This window comes from Tachyglossus aculeatus, chromosome 3, assembly GCF_015852505.1.
Source record: "Tachyglossus aculeatus isolate mTacAcu1 chromosome 3, mTacAcu1.pri, whole genome shotgun sequence".
Lineage (NCBI taxonomy): Eukaryota > Metazoa > Chordata > Mammalia > Monotremata > Tachyglossidae > Tachyglossus > Tachyglossus aculeatus.
The window spans coordinates 96,184,815-96,201,669 of NC_052068.1; the positions used below are offsets into that span (position 1 = coordinate 96,184,815).

The following is a 16,855-nucleotide window of genomic DNA, read 5'->3' on the forward strand; positions in this document are numbered from 1 at the left end:
GACTAATGCCATCAGAGTTTCTGATGGCTAGTTAAGGTGATTCTCTCCCCACTCCTCACAGAGAGATGCTTAAGAATTAATTGGGAACAGCACTACCTCCGGTGTTCATCTTTTCTGTTATGACTTACAATATCCCTGCAGACTTTTACCTCAGCAAGCTTTACTCAATTAGCTGAGGCTAACTATTATGAATTATTGAGAAATAGGGTGAATTACATATCAGTCTGACGTTACAGGGGGACTAACTTCCTTCCCTCATGAGGCAGAGAGTGCAGTATGGAAAACATTTAAGCAATTTCTTTTGGTATTTGTTAAGTGCTTACTATGTGCCAGGCTCTGTAGTATGCACAGAGGTAGATGAAAGAATGAACTTTTTCCAGGAATGTGGTGAATTGAGTTGCTGCTTTTGATGGTCATAATCCATCTCCACTCATCTGTTTGATCCTACTGACCCCTTTTTAACCTCAAATATTGCTTGTTTTTTTGGAGTCAGCAGTCAAATGAATGACATTTATTGAAACATCTGAGGGCAGTAGGGAATCTGCAATTATTTAAATTGACTCTTCATTATGACAGCCCTACAAAAGTTCAATTGACTACATTGACTCATTCATTCATTCATTCAATCGTATTTATTAAGCGCTAACTGTGTGCAGAGCACTGTACTAAGCACTTGGGAAGAATAAGTTGGAAACATATAGAGACGGTCCGTTCCCAACAGCGGGCTCACAATCTAGAAGTCTAGACTACAGTCTAGACTTGACCGACTCTCGCTTAACTTGGAAAAATGATGGCAAACTAATAGATTTGGGCCTTTCTGCCTCTTCTCCCCCCACAGCCCCCATCAAATAAGGTCTGCATTTCCTATCTCTGGATATGACCATTTTTTCCACACTGAAGACGCGGGTGGAGGTAAATTTCTGTACCTGTGTGACTACTTCATGATGGAGGTGTTCCTATCTGGGAAAGTGTATGCTGTCAGTCATGTTTCTAAATATTGCTGTTACATCACTATATAGTATATGATACAGCTGTAAAGTGAATGTTGCACTCATTGTGGATAAAGACGTCCCTGCTGAAATACTTTCAGGACTTCAATGAGATTATCCACAAGCCCCCAGGGTCTCATCAGGTAACAGCAGATCTCCTGAGCCTCTTATTATTCTAATCCATGAGTTTGAGTATTTCCCATGAAGCCTGACAACGTGTCAAATGAAGTTAAACTCCTTAAAAGGAAATGAGGTTTGGAATGTTGATTTTATTTAGAGATACATTGTAAAAAATAAACAAGGTTTCCAGCCGATTGACAAAAACCATTAAACAGTTAAAGACAAAACAAAACCACCTCAGGAAATAGTTATGTAGCTCTTTCTTTTACCTTCAGGCATATTTTTAAAGATTTGAGAATTAGCTGTTATGCAATGCTACATCTGGAGTTGTCAGCTATGTCTGATCAACTCCTGAGAAAGTGAGAGAGTGAGATTTCATGTCATGTTTTCCCTCTTCTTCTTCAGTGAGCCTTTTAGTTTCCTCCACAGACTGTCTTTTCTTTTCAGCTTCTTCTCCATAAGAGAGAGAGAAGATTCTTTCTTCCGAATTTCCCTTACCAGGCCATGAAAGACATCATCAATATAAAAGCGAAGGGCCGCGGAAGTCTCGAAGAAAGCACACGTGTACTCTCGGGCCAAGCTCAAGCCCTCTTCAGTGGAGACCTAGAGAGATCAAAGAAATAGTTTAATTTTTCCAAAAGAGAAATGAGTGTTGAAGATCAAAGTGACCTCTTATAGGTGCTCTTGCCTTAACTCAGGACATCAAGCCTCAAATAGAAGCAAAGTTCAACTGAGTTGTATTGAACTTCATTCCAACCTATCAGAATGAAGCATAGCTTGTGATTTTGAACTTTCCTTCACTCCAAGAATCACAGAAACAAAAGACTATCCATCCACCTTAGTTATCTGAATATTAAAGCCATCTAAATATTAAAAAGCTGCTTTGCAAATCAATCCCTGGATTAATGCCTGCAATTCTGGAAACTGCATTTTAGACAGAAGACAATATTGTTTGATATTTGCTGAGTGCTTACTCTGAGCAGAGCACTGTACAAATGCTTACAACCCCACGATCAGCATAGAATGGAACAGTTTCCATCCATGAATAGATTACCAAGATTAGGACTTTTCAAGACAATAAAGACTGAGCGGGGATGTGATTGTAATTCCCTAAATCTTAAAGGCATGGAGAGCAAGGAATTGTTGATAAAATCCCACATTGTGAAACTGAGGACACCCACTGATACTTAAAGGTGGTTAATTTGAAATACAGAAGTAAAATATTTTCAAGATTTAATGAAAAGTACTGTGGTATTTCTGTAGAAAGTGGTGCAGTTTATAAATGCGAATTGTTTTTGGAATTGTAATGGATGACAGGTTCTTTGCTCTCTCTTTTCTTGCTCTCTCTCTATATATGTTAAATAACATTGTCCTTCATATTTGAAGACAGCACTACTGACAGTGAGGTTCACTATGTGTGCATGTTTGGTTGAAAAGGCCAGTGTGGAACACACAGTCTCAGACAAAATTGTGCATGCCAAATTGTGCACTGCCCAGTGTTGTGCTCAATGGTTACAGTGCTTAGTATTCTTTTTTCTTTTGTTCCCCACAAAACTTGTACTCAGAGAGTTACTCCTTTCTTGAAGTCGGTGTGCTATGCAGATCTATCCTGTAACTGACTCTGAGTTTTCAGCTGAGACACAGCATTGCCTGACAATTTATTTTTCAATGTCTTTAAAACATTTCATCTGCCCTTCTTGCTTTAAGGATTCCCAGTTTCTGCTTTTAGTCATTCTCTTCACATGTTCCACCCAGCGTGGCTGGGTGTTAAGATGAGCATGCTAGAAGACTCATTCTTCTGCTTTGGCATCTCATCACCCATCAAGCATGTTTCTTAATTTGCTTTGCAAGTTGTGTCCCAGGTTTTGGAAAACCTCACTTAATGGCTCTGCTTTCTGGTGTCGCAAAATGCTGGTGGTGCAATTGATGTGTCTCAGTAAGTAAGATTTTATTTCTAAGTTATACTTGGCCTAGTGGATAAAGCATGGGACTGGGAGTCAGAAGGATGTGGGTTCTACCCTGGCTCCATTATTTGTCTGCTGTGTGACCTTGGGTAAGTCACTTAACTTCTCTGTGTCTCATTTACTTCATCTGCAAAATGGGAATTAAGATGGTAGCCCCATGTGGGATGTGGATTGTATCCAACCTAATTAGCTTGCATCTACCCCAGCATTTAGTACCGTGCTTGGCTCATAGTAGGTACTTAACAAAAACAAAGAAAACAATTTGCTTAGAACCCAATGCATTGACAGCTGCCATGAAATAGAGCATCATGGAGAAATGCTCATTCACTGCATATGCTGATATTTACAGGATAATATTTCTTCCTTCAGCAGAGCTACTGTGATATTGCTGCTGAGTTTCTTGCAGGTGTCTTTTTTCTTAATTTTTAATGGTGTTTGTTAAGTGCTTACTATTTGTCAAGTACTGTACTGAGAGCTGGGGTAATACAAGATGATCAGGTTGGACACAGTCCATGTCCCATATGGGGCTTACAGTCTTAATCTCCATTTTGTAGACGAGGAACTGAGGCATAAAGAAATTAGGTGTCTTGCCCAAGGTCATATAGCAGACAAGTGGCAGAGCCAGGAATAGAAGACAGGTTCTCTAACTACCAGACCTGTGCTCTTTCTACTAGGCCACACTGCTTCTCCATTCTTCAAGAACATTACATTCGGGTGTTTTGCGGTACCAAAGCTAGTTTTAGTGTAGTAGTTTTGAGGACAGGTTGATCTTGCAGCATTTTAACATGCGCTTTATTCTTATGTAAGTGAACACCTAAGCCATCTAGAACAGAAGGGATCACGAAGAAAGGGAATGACACAAACACACTCGGCAGCCAATTTAATATTTAGTTACCATGACAGTTATGAAGCTCTTCTTTACATCAGCTTGAACTTGTTCCTTCATTTTCCTTCACATTAAACAGACGCCTTACCACAAGCTTCAAGGCTCTCCTCTGGCTTTGTCTATCTTTGTCTCCTCAACAACTCATTCTCTTTGTTCCTCCCAAGCACATTACAGTGATATCTTGTTGTTTTACCTCTAATCCCTCATTCATACTGTTCACCTTTCCTAGAACTCTTTCCCTCTATAAATCGACAGTTCTCTCCATCTCCTAGCCCTCCTAGAATTTCACCTCATTTAGGAATGTTTCCCAAATTAATCCCCAACATCCCATGTAGCATCCTATTAAATGTCACCCTTAACTCCTATGTATTTATGATACTAATAATGGTATTTTGTAAGTGCTTACTATAGGTCATAAACAATTCTAAGGACTGGGGTGGATATAGTAATAATGATGATAATGGTATTTCTTAAGCACTTACTATGTGTCAAGCACTGTTCTAAGCACTGGGATAGATACAAGGTAATCAGGTTGTCCCTCCTGGAGCTAACAGTCTTAATCCCCATTTTACAGATGAGGTAACTGAGGCACAGAGAAATTAAGTGACTTCCCCAAAGTCACACAGCTGTTAAACCAAAAGACCCCTCTCATTTGTTTCTCTACCTATTGCCTTTAAGGCCTGCAAAGAGAACATTTGAGGAGTTAAAGGAAATATGACTCACATGCAGATATCTTCTTTTTTTTTAACTACCTCATCCTTACCATCCTTGTGTTTTATTCTAAGATTATGAGCCCCTGGAGGGCCAGGGATCACGTCTAACTCTCACTTCTCTATGTTTTTTCCCAGTGCTTAGTACAGAGCTCTACACACAGAAGTTGCTTAATAACTACTGTTTAATAGCTATTGCAATTACTAATGCTATTACTCCTCCTACTACTATGTTGCCAACTTGTATTTCCCAAGTGCTTGGTACAGTGCTCTGCACACAGTAAGCGCTCAATAAATATGATTGAATGAATGAATGAATGAATATTAAGTGGTGGAGCAGGATTAGAACCCAAGACCTCTGACTCCCAAGTCCATGCTCTTTCCACTAAACCACACTGCTTGCACACAGTCCCTGCCCCACATGGGGCTCACAGTCTGAGGAGGAGGGAGAACAACATTGAAATCCTCACTTTATAGTTCAGGAAACTGAGGCCTAGAGAAGTGAAGTGACTTGCCCAAGGCCACACAACAGAGAAGTGGTATAGTGTAATGAACCCTTACTTTACAGTTCAGGAAACTGAGGCCCAGAAAAGTGAAGTGACTTGCCCAAGGCCACACAACAGACAAGTGATATAGCGAAACTCAAACTCAGATCCTCTTACTCCCAGACCCATGCCAGCTGGGTCACAGGAGTTGGAATTCACCATTCCAACTCCAAATTACAACTGAAAGCAGTAGCACAACCTGGAGGCTAAAGTGAAACTGTCTGAGCTTTCAAATCAACCATTTCAGATGCTTTTTATGTATTATTTATTAAGCCCTTACTATGTGCCAGGCAGTGTTCTATGCACTGGGGTAGATACGGGGTAATCATGTCGCACATGGAACTCACAGTCTTAATCCCCATTTTACAGATGATGCAACTGAGGCCCAGAGACGTTAAATGACTTGCCCAAGGTCACACAGCAGACAAGTGCTGGAGCTGAGATTAGAACCCAGGTCCTTCTGACTCCCGGCCCATGCTTTATCCACTACACTACATTGCTTCTCTAATGGTAGCGGTAGGGGAAAGGCATGAGAAATGACTGATGACACTGGTGAGCCATCCTCTTAATGTAACTGACCTTCTGTCATTCACCCATAGTTCCATGAAAAGCTATTAACCATTTGTTGTTTATAACAGGAAGGCACATCTGCCAGGAATCTAGGTCTTCCTTCTTCCCAAGTTTATATGTAGGATGTCAGCTGAAAGACAAATATGTTTGCCCACTTGGATGAGGCCAGTTCCTCTAGACACAGCTGTGCAGAAAGGCCATTTCAAACGGAGCCTCAGCTGGTGGGAGAGCCTTCTGTCAGGATTTCCTCCCTTCCTCTCAATTATGAACATGCTTTGCTTCAATCTGCTGATTTCAGAAGCCTCACAATCCTTTTCATCTTATTAGGTACAATTCAAGCAGAATGAAAGCAATGCAAAGGTTAGCGGGGTAATGACCAATGTGCAGTAAGTTTTCTAACACTCAACGGCACAAAGGGAGATGGTTATACCTTTAAAGAGGTTGTAATTGCTAACCTTCAGTGAAAATAGATTTTCTGAGCCATGGTTCCTGCATTCCAAAATGAAGCTGCAAAAGCAAAACTCTCCATCAGATCAGTCTGCTGGGAGCGATTAGGAGATTTTCTGTAGAGTGAGAATATTCTGTTGGTTTCTTTCCCTCTTTGTAATAGGGCTCTGTTCTTTTTGTATATTATTCATGATGAAAAAGTGTCTCATTTTCATTATAAACACCACAGCATAGAAGACGGCAGTAATCAGAGCAGCTGTTTTTTAGGAACCTAGGTCCTAACTAATCTTATTTATTTACTTTAGGAAAGAAAGGCATTTCCCAGTGTTTATGGATGTTACTTTATTGAGTGGGGAACTTTATTACATTATTGAGTTATTTAGCAATACTGAGTTATATAATTACTTTTCTGAAAGGAAAATGTCAGGAGTTTAGATGCCAGGAAGAATAATGGCATTCAGTTCCTTACACCGCTAGTTTACTAGCTCAGATAATATTCAAATTTGCATTGCCTTGCTTTTAAAAAGATCCTATCAATTTTTTCTTAAATCATAAGAACCTAGTATGAAGACATTTTTGTCAGTTGAAAGATGACAAAATTGAGGCACAGAATTATTAAGTTTTTGGCCAACAATTTTCAGTATCATCAGGAATTAAACAGTCTTTGTATTCTACTTTGGAACTCTAGTTTTCAAATAATCATGCCCTTTTCAGTGAATAGAAGCATGTAGTATGTTCAAGTACCTCACTCTGTGGTCTTGAAACTATGTAGGGTCATTTTTTGAGGTCAATTTTCACAAACCCATTTTTGGATTTTTAATTTTTTTTAAGAGGTTTGTTAAGCACATACTATGTGCCAATTGTTGGAGTCGATACAAGATAATCAGGTTGAACACAGCCTTTGTCCCACATGGGGCTTACACTCTAAATCTCCATTTTGCAGATGAGGTAACTGAGACACAGAGAGGTTAAGTGACTTGCTTAAGGTCACCCAGTAGACACATGACAGAGCTGGAATCATTCATTCATTCATTCATTCAATCATATTTATTGAGCGCTTACTGTGTGCAGAGCACTGTACTAAGCGCTTGGGAAGTACAAGTTGGCAACATATAGAGATGGTCCCTACCCAACAACGGGCTCACAGTCTAGAAGGGGGAGACAGACAACAAAACAAAACATGTGAACAGGTGTCAAGTCGTCAGAATAAATAGAAGTAAAGCTAGTTGCACATCATTAACAAAATAAAATAAATAGAATAGTAAATATGTACAAGTAAAATAAATAGAGAAATAAATCCATACAAACATACATAGAGGTGCTGTGGGGAGGGGAAGGAAGTACGGCGGGGGGGATGGGGAGGGGGAGAGGAAGGAGGGAGCTCAGTTTGGGAAGGCCTCAGTCTAAAAGGCTGAACAGACAGGGTTTGGTGAAAGATTGGATATGTGCGTTGAAAGAGAGATTCATTAAGTATAATGCCAAGGTTATGGGTTTATGAGACAGGGAGGATAGTGGTGCTGTCTACAGTGAAGGGTAAGTCAGGTGGAGGACAAGGTTTGGATGGGAAAATAAGGAGTTCTATTTCAGACATGTTAGGTTTGAGGTGACGGCAGTACATCTAAGTTGAGATGTCCTCCAGGCAGGAGGAAATATGAGACTACTTAGGAGAGAGACCAGGACTGGAGAGATGTAGATTTGGGAATCTACATAGAGGTGGTAGTTGAAGCCATGAGAGTGAATGTGTGCTCCAAGGGAGTGGGTGTAGATAGAAAATAGAATGGAATAGAAGGGGACCCAGAACTGAACCTTAAGGGACTTCCACAGTAAGGGAGTGTGGGGGCAGAGGAGGAGTCAGTCCACAAAAGAGACTGAGAAAGAGAAGCCAAGGAGATTAGAGGAGAACTAGGGCAGTGTCAATGAAGCCAAGGTTGGATAACATTTCCAGAGGAAGGAGGTGTCTGACAGTGTTGAAGGCAGCTGAGAGGTCAAGGAGGATTAGGATGGAGTAGCAGCTGTTGGATTTGGCAAGAAAGACATTATTGATGACCTTTGGGATAGCAGTTTCTATGGAGAGATGGGGGTAGAAGCCAGAATGAAGGAGTTGAACAGGAGACTTGGAGAAGAGGAAGTGGAGACAGCATATGTAGAAAACTCACTGAGGGAGTTGAGATGGAGCCATAGAATCAAGGGTGGGTTCTTTAAGATAGGAGAGATATGAGCACTTCAAAAATACTACTATCCTCCCTGTTCCTAAAAGTCTGCAACCTCCATGTCATCCTCATATCCAATCGTCAGCCAAATTCTGTTAACTCTTCTTACACAACATCCCTGCCTCTGCCCCTTCCCCCTTACTGAAATTACTACCAGTTTGGTAGCAAGCACTAGTTTATTTTGTCAGGCTATCACATCAACCTCTCCCTTCTCCAATCTATACTGCACTCAGCCACAGTAATGATAATTGTGACATTTGTTAAGCATTGCACGAAGTGCTAGGATACAAAATTATGAGATCCCACATGGGGCTCACAGTCTGAATAGGAGAGAGAACAGGCATTGAACCCCCTTTTTGCAGATGAGGGAACTGAGGCACAGAGAAGTCAAGGTGCAGAGGCAGAGCCAGAATTAGAACCCAGGTACTCTGACATCCAGGTTCATTCCCTTTTCACTAGACCAGGTTGCTTCCAAACATACATATAAACCATCTTGAAGTGTTGCTGGGCCAATATCTCACTTTTCCTCACAGTCCCCACTGGCTTTCTGTTTTTCTCTGAATCAAACAATATCTCACCATCATCAGTTTCAAGGCTCTTCGCTAACACATCAAACCTTGTCTAGCTTCTCTCTTTCCCCAACCCAGCCTTCTGAATGCCATCCTCCTGGCTTGGAATTCCCTCCCTACATTCAGAGACGTCCAAAGTCTCACAAACTCTCCGCCGATTTACTCCACAGGACTCTATGCCATATAAACGTTTCCAGCAAGTCCAGAATTCATGAATTTATGCCCATTGCTAGCATTCTTGTATATCAAGTTTATCCAGTTGTACATTCAATTGACTACTTTTGTACATTTTTCTCTGTTTCCCTCATTACAGTATAAACTCCTTGTGGGCAGGGACATTTCACTTCTTAGTTCTATACTTTCTAGGTGCCTACGCCAGTGCTCTGCAACAAGTGGGAGCTCAATAAATACTACTATTCATTCATTTAATCGTATCTATTAAGTGCTTATTGTGTGCAGGGCACTATACTAAGCCTCAGGAAAGTACAATATAACAATAAACAGTGACATTCCCTGCCCACAAGAGCTCACAGTCTAGAGGGAGAAGCAGACATCAATACAAATAAATAAAATTTCAGATATGTACATAAGTGCTGTGGTGCTGGAAGAGGAAGGGGAAAGCAAAGGGAGCAAGTCAGGGTGACACAGAAAAGAATGGGAGATGAAGAAAAGTGGGGCTTAGTGTGGGAAGGCCTCTTGGAGGACCTGTACCAACAAGGCTTTGAGGTAGGGGAGAGTAATTGTCTGGCAGATTTGCAGAGGGAGGATATTCCAGGCCAGAGGCAGGATGTGGGCCAGAAATTGACGGTGAGAGAGGCGAGACTGGGACACATTGACAAGGTTAGCATTAGAGGTGCGAAGTTTGTGGGCTGGGTTGCAGAAGGAGAAAAGCGGGGTGAGGTAGGAGGGGGCAAGGTGGAGTTTTTGTAGAAAGATGATCCAGGGATCAGAATGAAATATAGACTTGAGTGGGGAGAGACAGGAGATTGGGAGATCAGAAAGGAGGCTGATGCAGTAATCTAGTTGGGATAGGATGAGTGATTGCATTAACTACTGCCACCACCAGAACACGCTAGGTCTGGTAGTAGAGACAATCCAGTTTAAGTAGAACATTTGACCCCACATACTCCTTTCTAAATCCTCTTGTTATCACCCTCTACCCTACTTCTACTCTAGGTATACAATCAATCAATGGTATTTAATAAGCATTTATTGTGCGCAGAGCACTGTAATGATAATTATGGTATTTGTTAAGCACAGACCGTGTCAAGTCCCGGAATATGAGATGATTAGTTTGAAAACAATCCCTGTCCCACATGAGGATCAATCTAAGTAGGAGGGAGGACAGATATTCAATCTCCATTTTACAGATGAGGAAACTGAGGCACAGAGAAGTGAAGTAACTTGCCCAAGGTCACATAGGAAGCAAGTAATAATAATAATAATAATAATAATAATAATGACATTTGTTAAGCGCTTACTATGTGTCAAGCACTATTCTAAGCACTGGAAGAGATACAAGGTAATCAGGTTGTTCCATGTGGGGCTCACAGTCTTAATCCTCATTTTACAGATGAGGTAACTGAGAAGTGAAGTGACTTGTCCAAAGTCCCACAGCAGACAAGTGGTGGAGGCAGGATTAGAACCCATGACCTCTGACTCCCAAGCCCAGGCTCTTGCCACTGAGCCACTTGGGAAAGTACAATACAACAGGGTTGGTAGACATGATCCCTGCTTACTAGGAATTTGGGACTAAGTTATAGTGTGCTGATTTTCTGCAAAAAAAAAAAAAAAATGTTTTGCCTACTAAATAAGCAGGGTCTTCAAACATCATCCTTTATCACATGATCTGTTCGTTGACAGAACACACTGAACACTAATAAGCACTAGGAAATGTACACTAGAATTAGCAGACAAAATCCCTACCCTTGAGGAGTTTGAAGTCTCTGACAACTAGGACTAAAATCTAATTCTGAAAAACTGAAATACAGTTGGAATGCAATCCCATGGGACTATTTACTTTATGAAAAGCACTCAGTATATCTTATCTTACACCATCAAGACAGTCATATTAACGTTCTTGCCTTCCCCTCTATTCTATAAGCTCATTGTGGGCAGACAACATATCTACCAATTTAGTTGTATTTTACTTTAGCAAGCACTTAGTAAGTGCTTTGCATACAGTGGGCACTCAATAAATACCATTGATGATGATGATAGTGATCAATGCTTGTGGCTAAGAGTTAAGTGGTTTACACTAAAGTTCTAACTCCACCCTGCCATAACACACAACTTTAGACAAAATAATTGCTTTTCTGTGTCTGTTTTCCTCTGACGGTGGAGTCTGTGAAATTTATTCCTCATCTATTTCAGGGAGAATCCAAAGGATTTGTGAATTTAGAGTACTACATTTCTTAGAATTCCTACTGTTTGACTGAAACCCCATGACAAAATACCATGATCAGACTTAGTACTCAAATCTCTTTTCTAATATGTACCCTCAAGCACCAAATGCAGTTACATGCACCCTGTGGTCAGTCAATAACTGCTTTTCTGACTGACTGAAATATAGTACTCAAGTAAAAAGGACTTGTCATATAACATGATCTGTTTTGTTGAAAACATGTTTCTTCAACAATCTTTCGATGTAAGGTCCAGACTGTGGGAAGGGGAAAACTTGGCAAATGGTGCATTCATATCTGGTCTTGGCTTTAGGGTATAGGATTTAAGAAATGTTATTCATTGAAACATCCAAATAAATTTTGGAGGTCCTATACTGTTCAACTGATGAGATTTACATTTCTGAGAGGGAAAAGAGAGGTTGCCATAGTAGCATTTGCTACACCAAAGTAAAAAGAATGTTAGTGTTAGCCAAAGAGAAAAGAATACCTGACATTAATTTTGTACTGATATCCTGAAGGGTACCGAGAACTTAGTACAGTGCTCTGCATGCAGTAAGCATTTGATAAATACCAATGATACTTAAGTAACAACTTTTCAAATATATATTCATATAGAATTATTAAATCACTCGGCCTGCTGAGGATTGCAGGCTCCTTGGGAATAAAACAGAACTGGACTTCAGCAGAACCAAATAACAGAAAAATGATAGGTTGCACCAACACACCAAAAATCAAAACAAAATGAAAAAATATCCCTACAGCCTCTAGCTGAAACCCGAAAGGCAGAGGCAGGGGCAGAGTATAGGGGAGTAAGGGGCAGAGTCATAGGGAGGAATATTGGCACTTGAGCTCTTACTGAAGAAGAGGGAATCGTGACACATTTTTCTGACTATTGTTTTTAAAGTTCCTCACCAATGGGCCTTCATGGGTCAGCTCTGACCCTTTCACGGGTCAGCTCTGACCCTTTCACAGTCACTTTTAGGCAAGTCAGGACTTTCTACCCTTGTCCTCTAAGTTTCCTGACCCCAAGTCAATAATAATAATATTGATAATTGTGGCTTTTTTAAAGCAACTTAACCCGAGTGGATAGTCTGAGTCTGGGAGTCAGAAGATCATAGGTTCTAATCCCAGCTCGACCACTTGTCTGCTATGTGACTTTGGGCAAGTCAGTTCACTTTTCTGTGCCTCATTTACCTCATCTGTAAAATGAGGGTTAAGACTGTGAGCCCCGTTTGGGACAGGAACTGTGTACAGCCCAATCTGGTTGAATTCCCATCCAGCACTCAGTTCAGTTCCTGACACGTCGTAAGTGCTTAACAAATACCACAATGACAATGAACAGAGGCACCCTGACAATTTTGCTTTCCTGGCCCTGCTGCCTCAGAGAAGCATGGAAGTGAAGCCCCAGGATGCAACCGTGGCAGTTTGGTGGTGTGGGAGGCTGAGGGTATGCTCTTCAGCCAGCTCAATGGTTAGGGCATCTCTTAATAAAAGGAAGTGATCATTTTGTAGCTCAGTGAGCTGAGTATATTTCATGCACAGAGCTACCTACGTTTGACTCTTCTCTTTTTCTTGGATCTACCAAGTTTAGCTTTTATCCTAAGTTTCCTCCAAAGGAAGTCTTTCTGTACTCATATAAGGCATTTTTATGGGCAGCTCACTTGGGAGAGATGTTTTTCAGATTTAAGAAATTTAAGAAAGGACAAGCAATGGAAGAAAGATGTTTACAGGTTCTTCAAATACTCAAATCCTTTCTTAAAATTCTTGTATGTTAGCTTAGCCAAAAAGGCTGTCCTTTAAAATGAAAATCGAGCTCTCTGAAGACTTTCCCCTGGGGCTTCACAGACATCTGGGCTCATGTCTGTGGGTTCATGGAGCCAAACTTTACAGTAAATTCTAAGTCCCCAGAGTTGTCTAACCTGTGCTAGCCCATTCCACATCCACCTTTCCCCAACCTGACATGGCTTTCTCCTGCCAAGGGGAACAGTGTGATTCTATGGCTTCTTGAATTGGCAATCCTAGCATACCACTGCAGGGAAAGCAATCTTGACAAGCCTGTTAAAAAAGAAGCACCCTGTGATTGACTCTGCTCGGTGTCAACGACACCTGTTTTCTTTCCTATTTTCTGGTCATGTCAGTGTATGTTGAAAATGATAATATCACTGTAACTGACTTGTCAACTCACTGACAGAACCTGCACTTCATGGCCAGGTCCTCTACTAAAACAGTTTAAAACAAATCTTGTTTATCCTGCCTAGATCAGTGTGTGATTTTAATACTACTGATTTATCATTTTAATAAGGCCATGTGATCAAAGTATTAGACAATTAGCACAGCAATCAACAGTATTTATTGAACATTTTGAGTTCAAAGCACTGCACTTCACAACTGAGAACGTGCACAGAATAAGTTGGTATGATCTCTGCTTTCAAAGGTCTGACAATATAGCAGGATTGCATCTCTACTTCGCCTTTGTGTCATATAGGCAGAAGAATTTAAAACTCCTGTGGGCAGAGTTGGTCCCTCCAACATCCCTTATGCTTTCCTAAATGTGACAGTGTTCTATACATGATAGTTACTCAGTCAATGGTATTTGAGTGCTTACTATGTGCAGAGTAATAATAATAATAATAATGGCATTTATTAAGTGCTTACTATGTGCAAACCACTGTTCTAAGCACTGGGGAGGTTACAAGGTGATCAGGTTGTCCCACGGGGGGCTCACAGTCTTCATCCCCTTTTCCAGATGAGGGAACCGAGGCCCAGAGAAGTGAAGTGACTTGCCCAAAGTCACACAGCTGACAATTGGCAGAGATGGGATTTGAACCCATGACCTCTGACTCCAAAGCCCATACTCTTTCCATTGAGCCACGCTGCTTTTGTTTGGAAGAGTACAGTACAACAACTTTGGCAGACATGTTCACTTTGGCAGACATGTTCCTTGCTACTGATTGATTCAGTCTCCAAAACCTTTTATAGATATCTTGCAAAAACTCCATTTCCTCTACCCATCTTTGAGGGCTAGAACTGCAACTTTTTCTCACAGGGGTGTTTCCTTTTTTTCAATTCAGTGGAAAATGTTACTATCAAAGCCAGCTCAATTTTCTCTGTGGAACATCCTTCACATTGCCTTTCTCTGTAGTTCCTATGGAATATAAATGTCCAAAGACTTACTTTCTCTGAAAACCTTCTTGACCTTAAGTGAAGATCAACCCAAATCCAGAATCTAGAACCAGAGCTTTCAAAGTGATTTTCATTTAGGACTTTTGTAAGAACTGAAAATATTTCAGGCAACACTTTTTCTGAAGAATGAAGTGGAAAGATGACCAGACAAAAAGAAAAATTAACTGCCTATTTACTTTTACTTTCAAAATGTGCATTTAAAAATCAGCTAGAGTCCACTTACTGTCTTCCAGAAGATGTCCAGATACTTTTTAAGGATGAAGGATGCTAAGACAAAGTTTGATAATCTCTGAGATACAACCAAAAGGGTCTTCTGGGTTTGTTTTCTTTCATGAACACAGAAAAATAAAAAAAAAACATTCGGAAATGATTTAGTGCCTATTCCCTCTTCTTTAGAAAACTTTCTTCTCTAGAAAATGGCAGCTCATCATGGCTGTTATTATACACTCCCCATAATTACCCTCCTTATCCTTTCCTAATGTGCCCATGAGTATGTCAAAGAACCTGACTAATCATCACATCTAATCCAATAATCCAATCATTCAATAGCACCAGTGACCTTACCCTGCTTTTCTCAACAGAGTATTTCATATGGGAGAATGGTAGTGAGAATTGGTATTAGCTAAGTTTCTTCATCCTTAAAGTATATAAAATAGTGTATCTCTAATTGTGCTATGAAGTGTTGGCATAAATAATTAAAACTAAAGTTCACTTAGAAACTCAATTTGTGATGCAACTTTCTTTGGATATAGTTGACTTGCTAGCTGACCTAAAAATTCAGGACCTGAACAAGAAATCTCTCTAGTCGTTATTATCTTAACATCTACAAGTCTCTCCTCTGTGAGCCAAATAAATTCTGGGGTCTTACCCTCTCAATGGAAGATTGGAATACCCATTAATTTTGCTATTATTTTATGGGATGGTGTTTGAAATACATAATGAGTACATTTGTAAATTAGTGGGGTGACTACTTTGCAATTATGAAAGCAATTAATACTTTAGGTGTCAAATCTTTTTTTTTAGTTCAAGAAAGTCACCAGCAGTAGCGTTTCGAACCGTAATTGAACATAAAATCCCAATAATACTGAATGTATGGTTATGCACACACAGTTTCTATTTAGAGAGCAAATCATTTCATTCTTGAAAGAACTGTAAAATATCTAATTAAAGCAATTTAAATATAATGAAGTCCAATGGATAAAATGTCTTTCTTCTCTGGCTAGTTGAACAGTGGTGTGGCCTCATAAAAAAGGAAATATTTGCTGTCTCAAAAGATATTTTCTGGCATTAAAATTCTGTTTGTGGTTTTTCTTAAACCTCCCTTGGAAAATTACAAGTGAGATTAAATGGAAAGCTGACAGCTGGAGAGGGAATGATGGATGAATGCCATCTTGAAGACAGCCCGCTCCAGGCTAAGGTCAGCTCTTGCACTCTGAAAGGACAAAAGCAAAACATAAAGAGTCGGGAAAGATGAGGAAGTGGACTGAGAAATATTCTGATATTAAGCATCTCTGGACTCCACTTGCCAAGAAGGACAAAGGTATTTTTTTTTGTTTTTGCCTAGAGGCCTTAAAAATATTCAATTTTCAGTACATGTCCTCAAATTGGCATTTGGAGAAAAAATCAACTTCTCCTCGATGTCCACTGTATGGCAAGCAAACTCTGATAGATATTTACCTCTACATATGAGTTTGTCAAAACAATATTATCAGCCCTAGATAGATTTTGGTGGGAAGTTATTAACAAAAACATCTAAATCAGGTTGACAGGCCCGAAAACTGGTTTCAAATTGACTAGCAATAAATCTTTCTGTGCTCCTAAGACCTGCAAGGTGGCAATCAGCATTGCCTGTCTGCTATGAACTAGCAGTTATGAGAAGTTCAAGGTTTCCATGGATACCTTTTCCCAAGTACAGGTGAGATGATAACAGTTATGAAGCTTAACAAAAACACAGTGACTTGAAGTTCTGCTTGGGGATTCTTATTGGTAACAAAGCATGAGTGTGTGTTGGGGTAGTAGTGGCCATTAAAAGTATTCCAAAAGCTGGAATTTGGCTCCTTAACCAAAATGCAACAGATGAGGAAAATTTACTTAAAGCTCTGTTAACCCAGAGTCTACATCTCAATAAAGGAACTAAGCACTGGATAATTGGAATTTCCCATCCCTTTTTTCATGAGAAAAAGTATTTTGAAACTCAGGATAGGAAATCAGGACTTGCTCAAAGTCACACAGCTGAAAAGTGGTGGATCTGGAACTAGAA

General features: G+C 40.2%; 1 protein-coding gene across 3 annotated transcripts in view; it reads right to left on the bottom strand.

The window, feature by feature from the left end:
- Positions 1–1,246: 1,246 nt before the first annotated feature.
- RIT2 (Ras like without CAAX 2) overlaps positions 1,247–16,855 on the bottom strand; it is a 341,404-nt gene continuing 325,795 nt past the window's right edge. For all 3 annotated transcript variants that reach the window (XM_038744086.1, XM_038744087.1, XM_038744088.1), the window contains exon 5: positions 1,247–1,712. In XM_038744086.1, the coding sequence (XP_038600014.1) occupies positions 1,485–1,712 (228 nt within the window). In that variant the 3' untranslated portion in view covers positions 1,247–1,484. The remainder of the gene's footprint in view (positions 1,713–16,855) is intronic.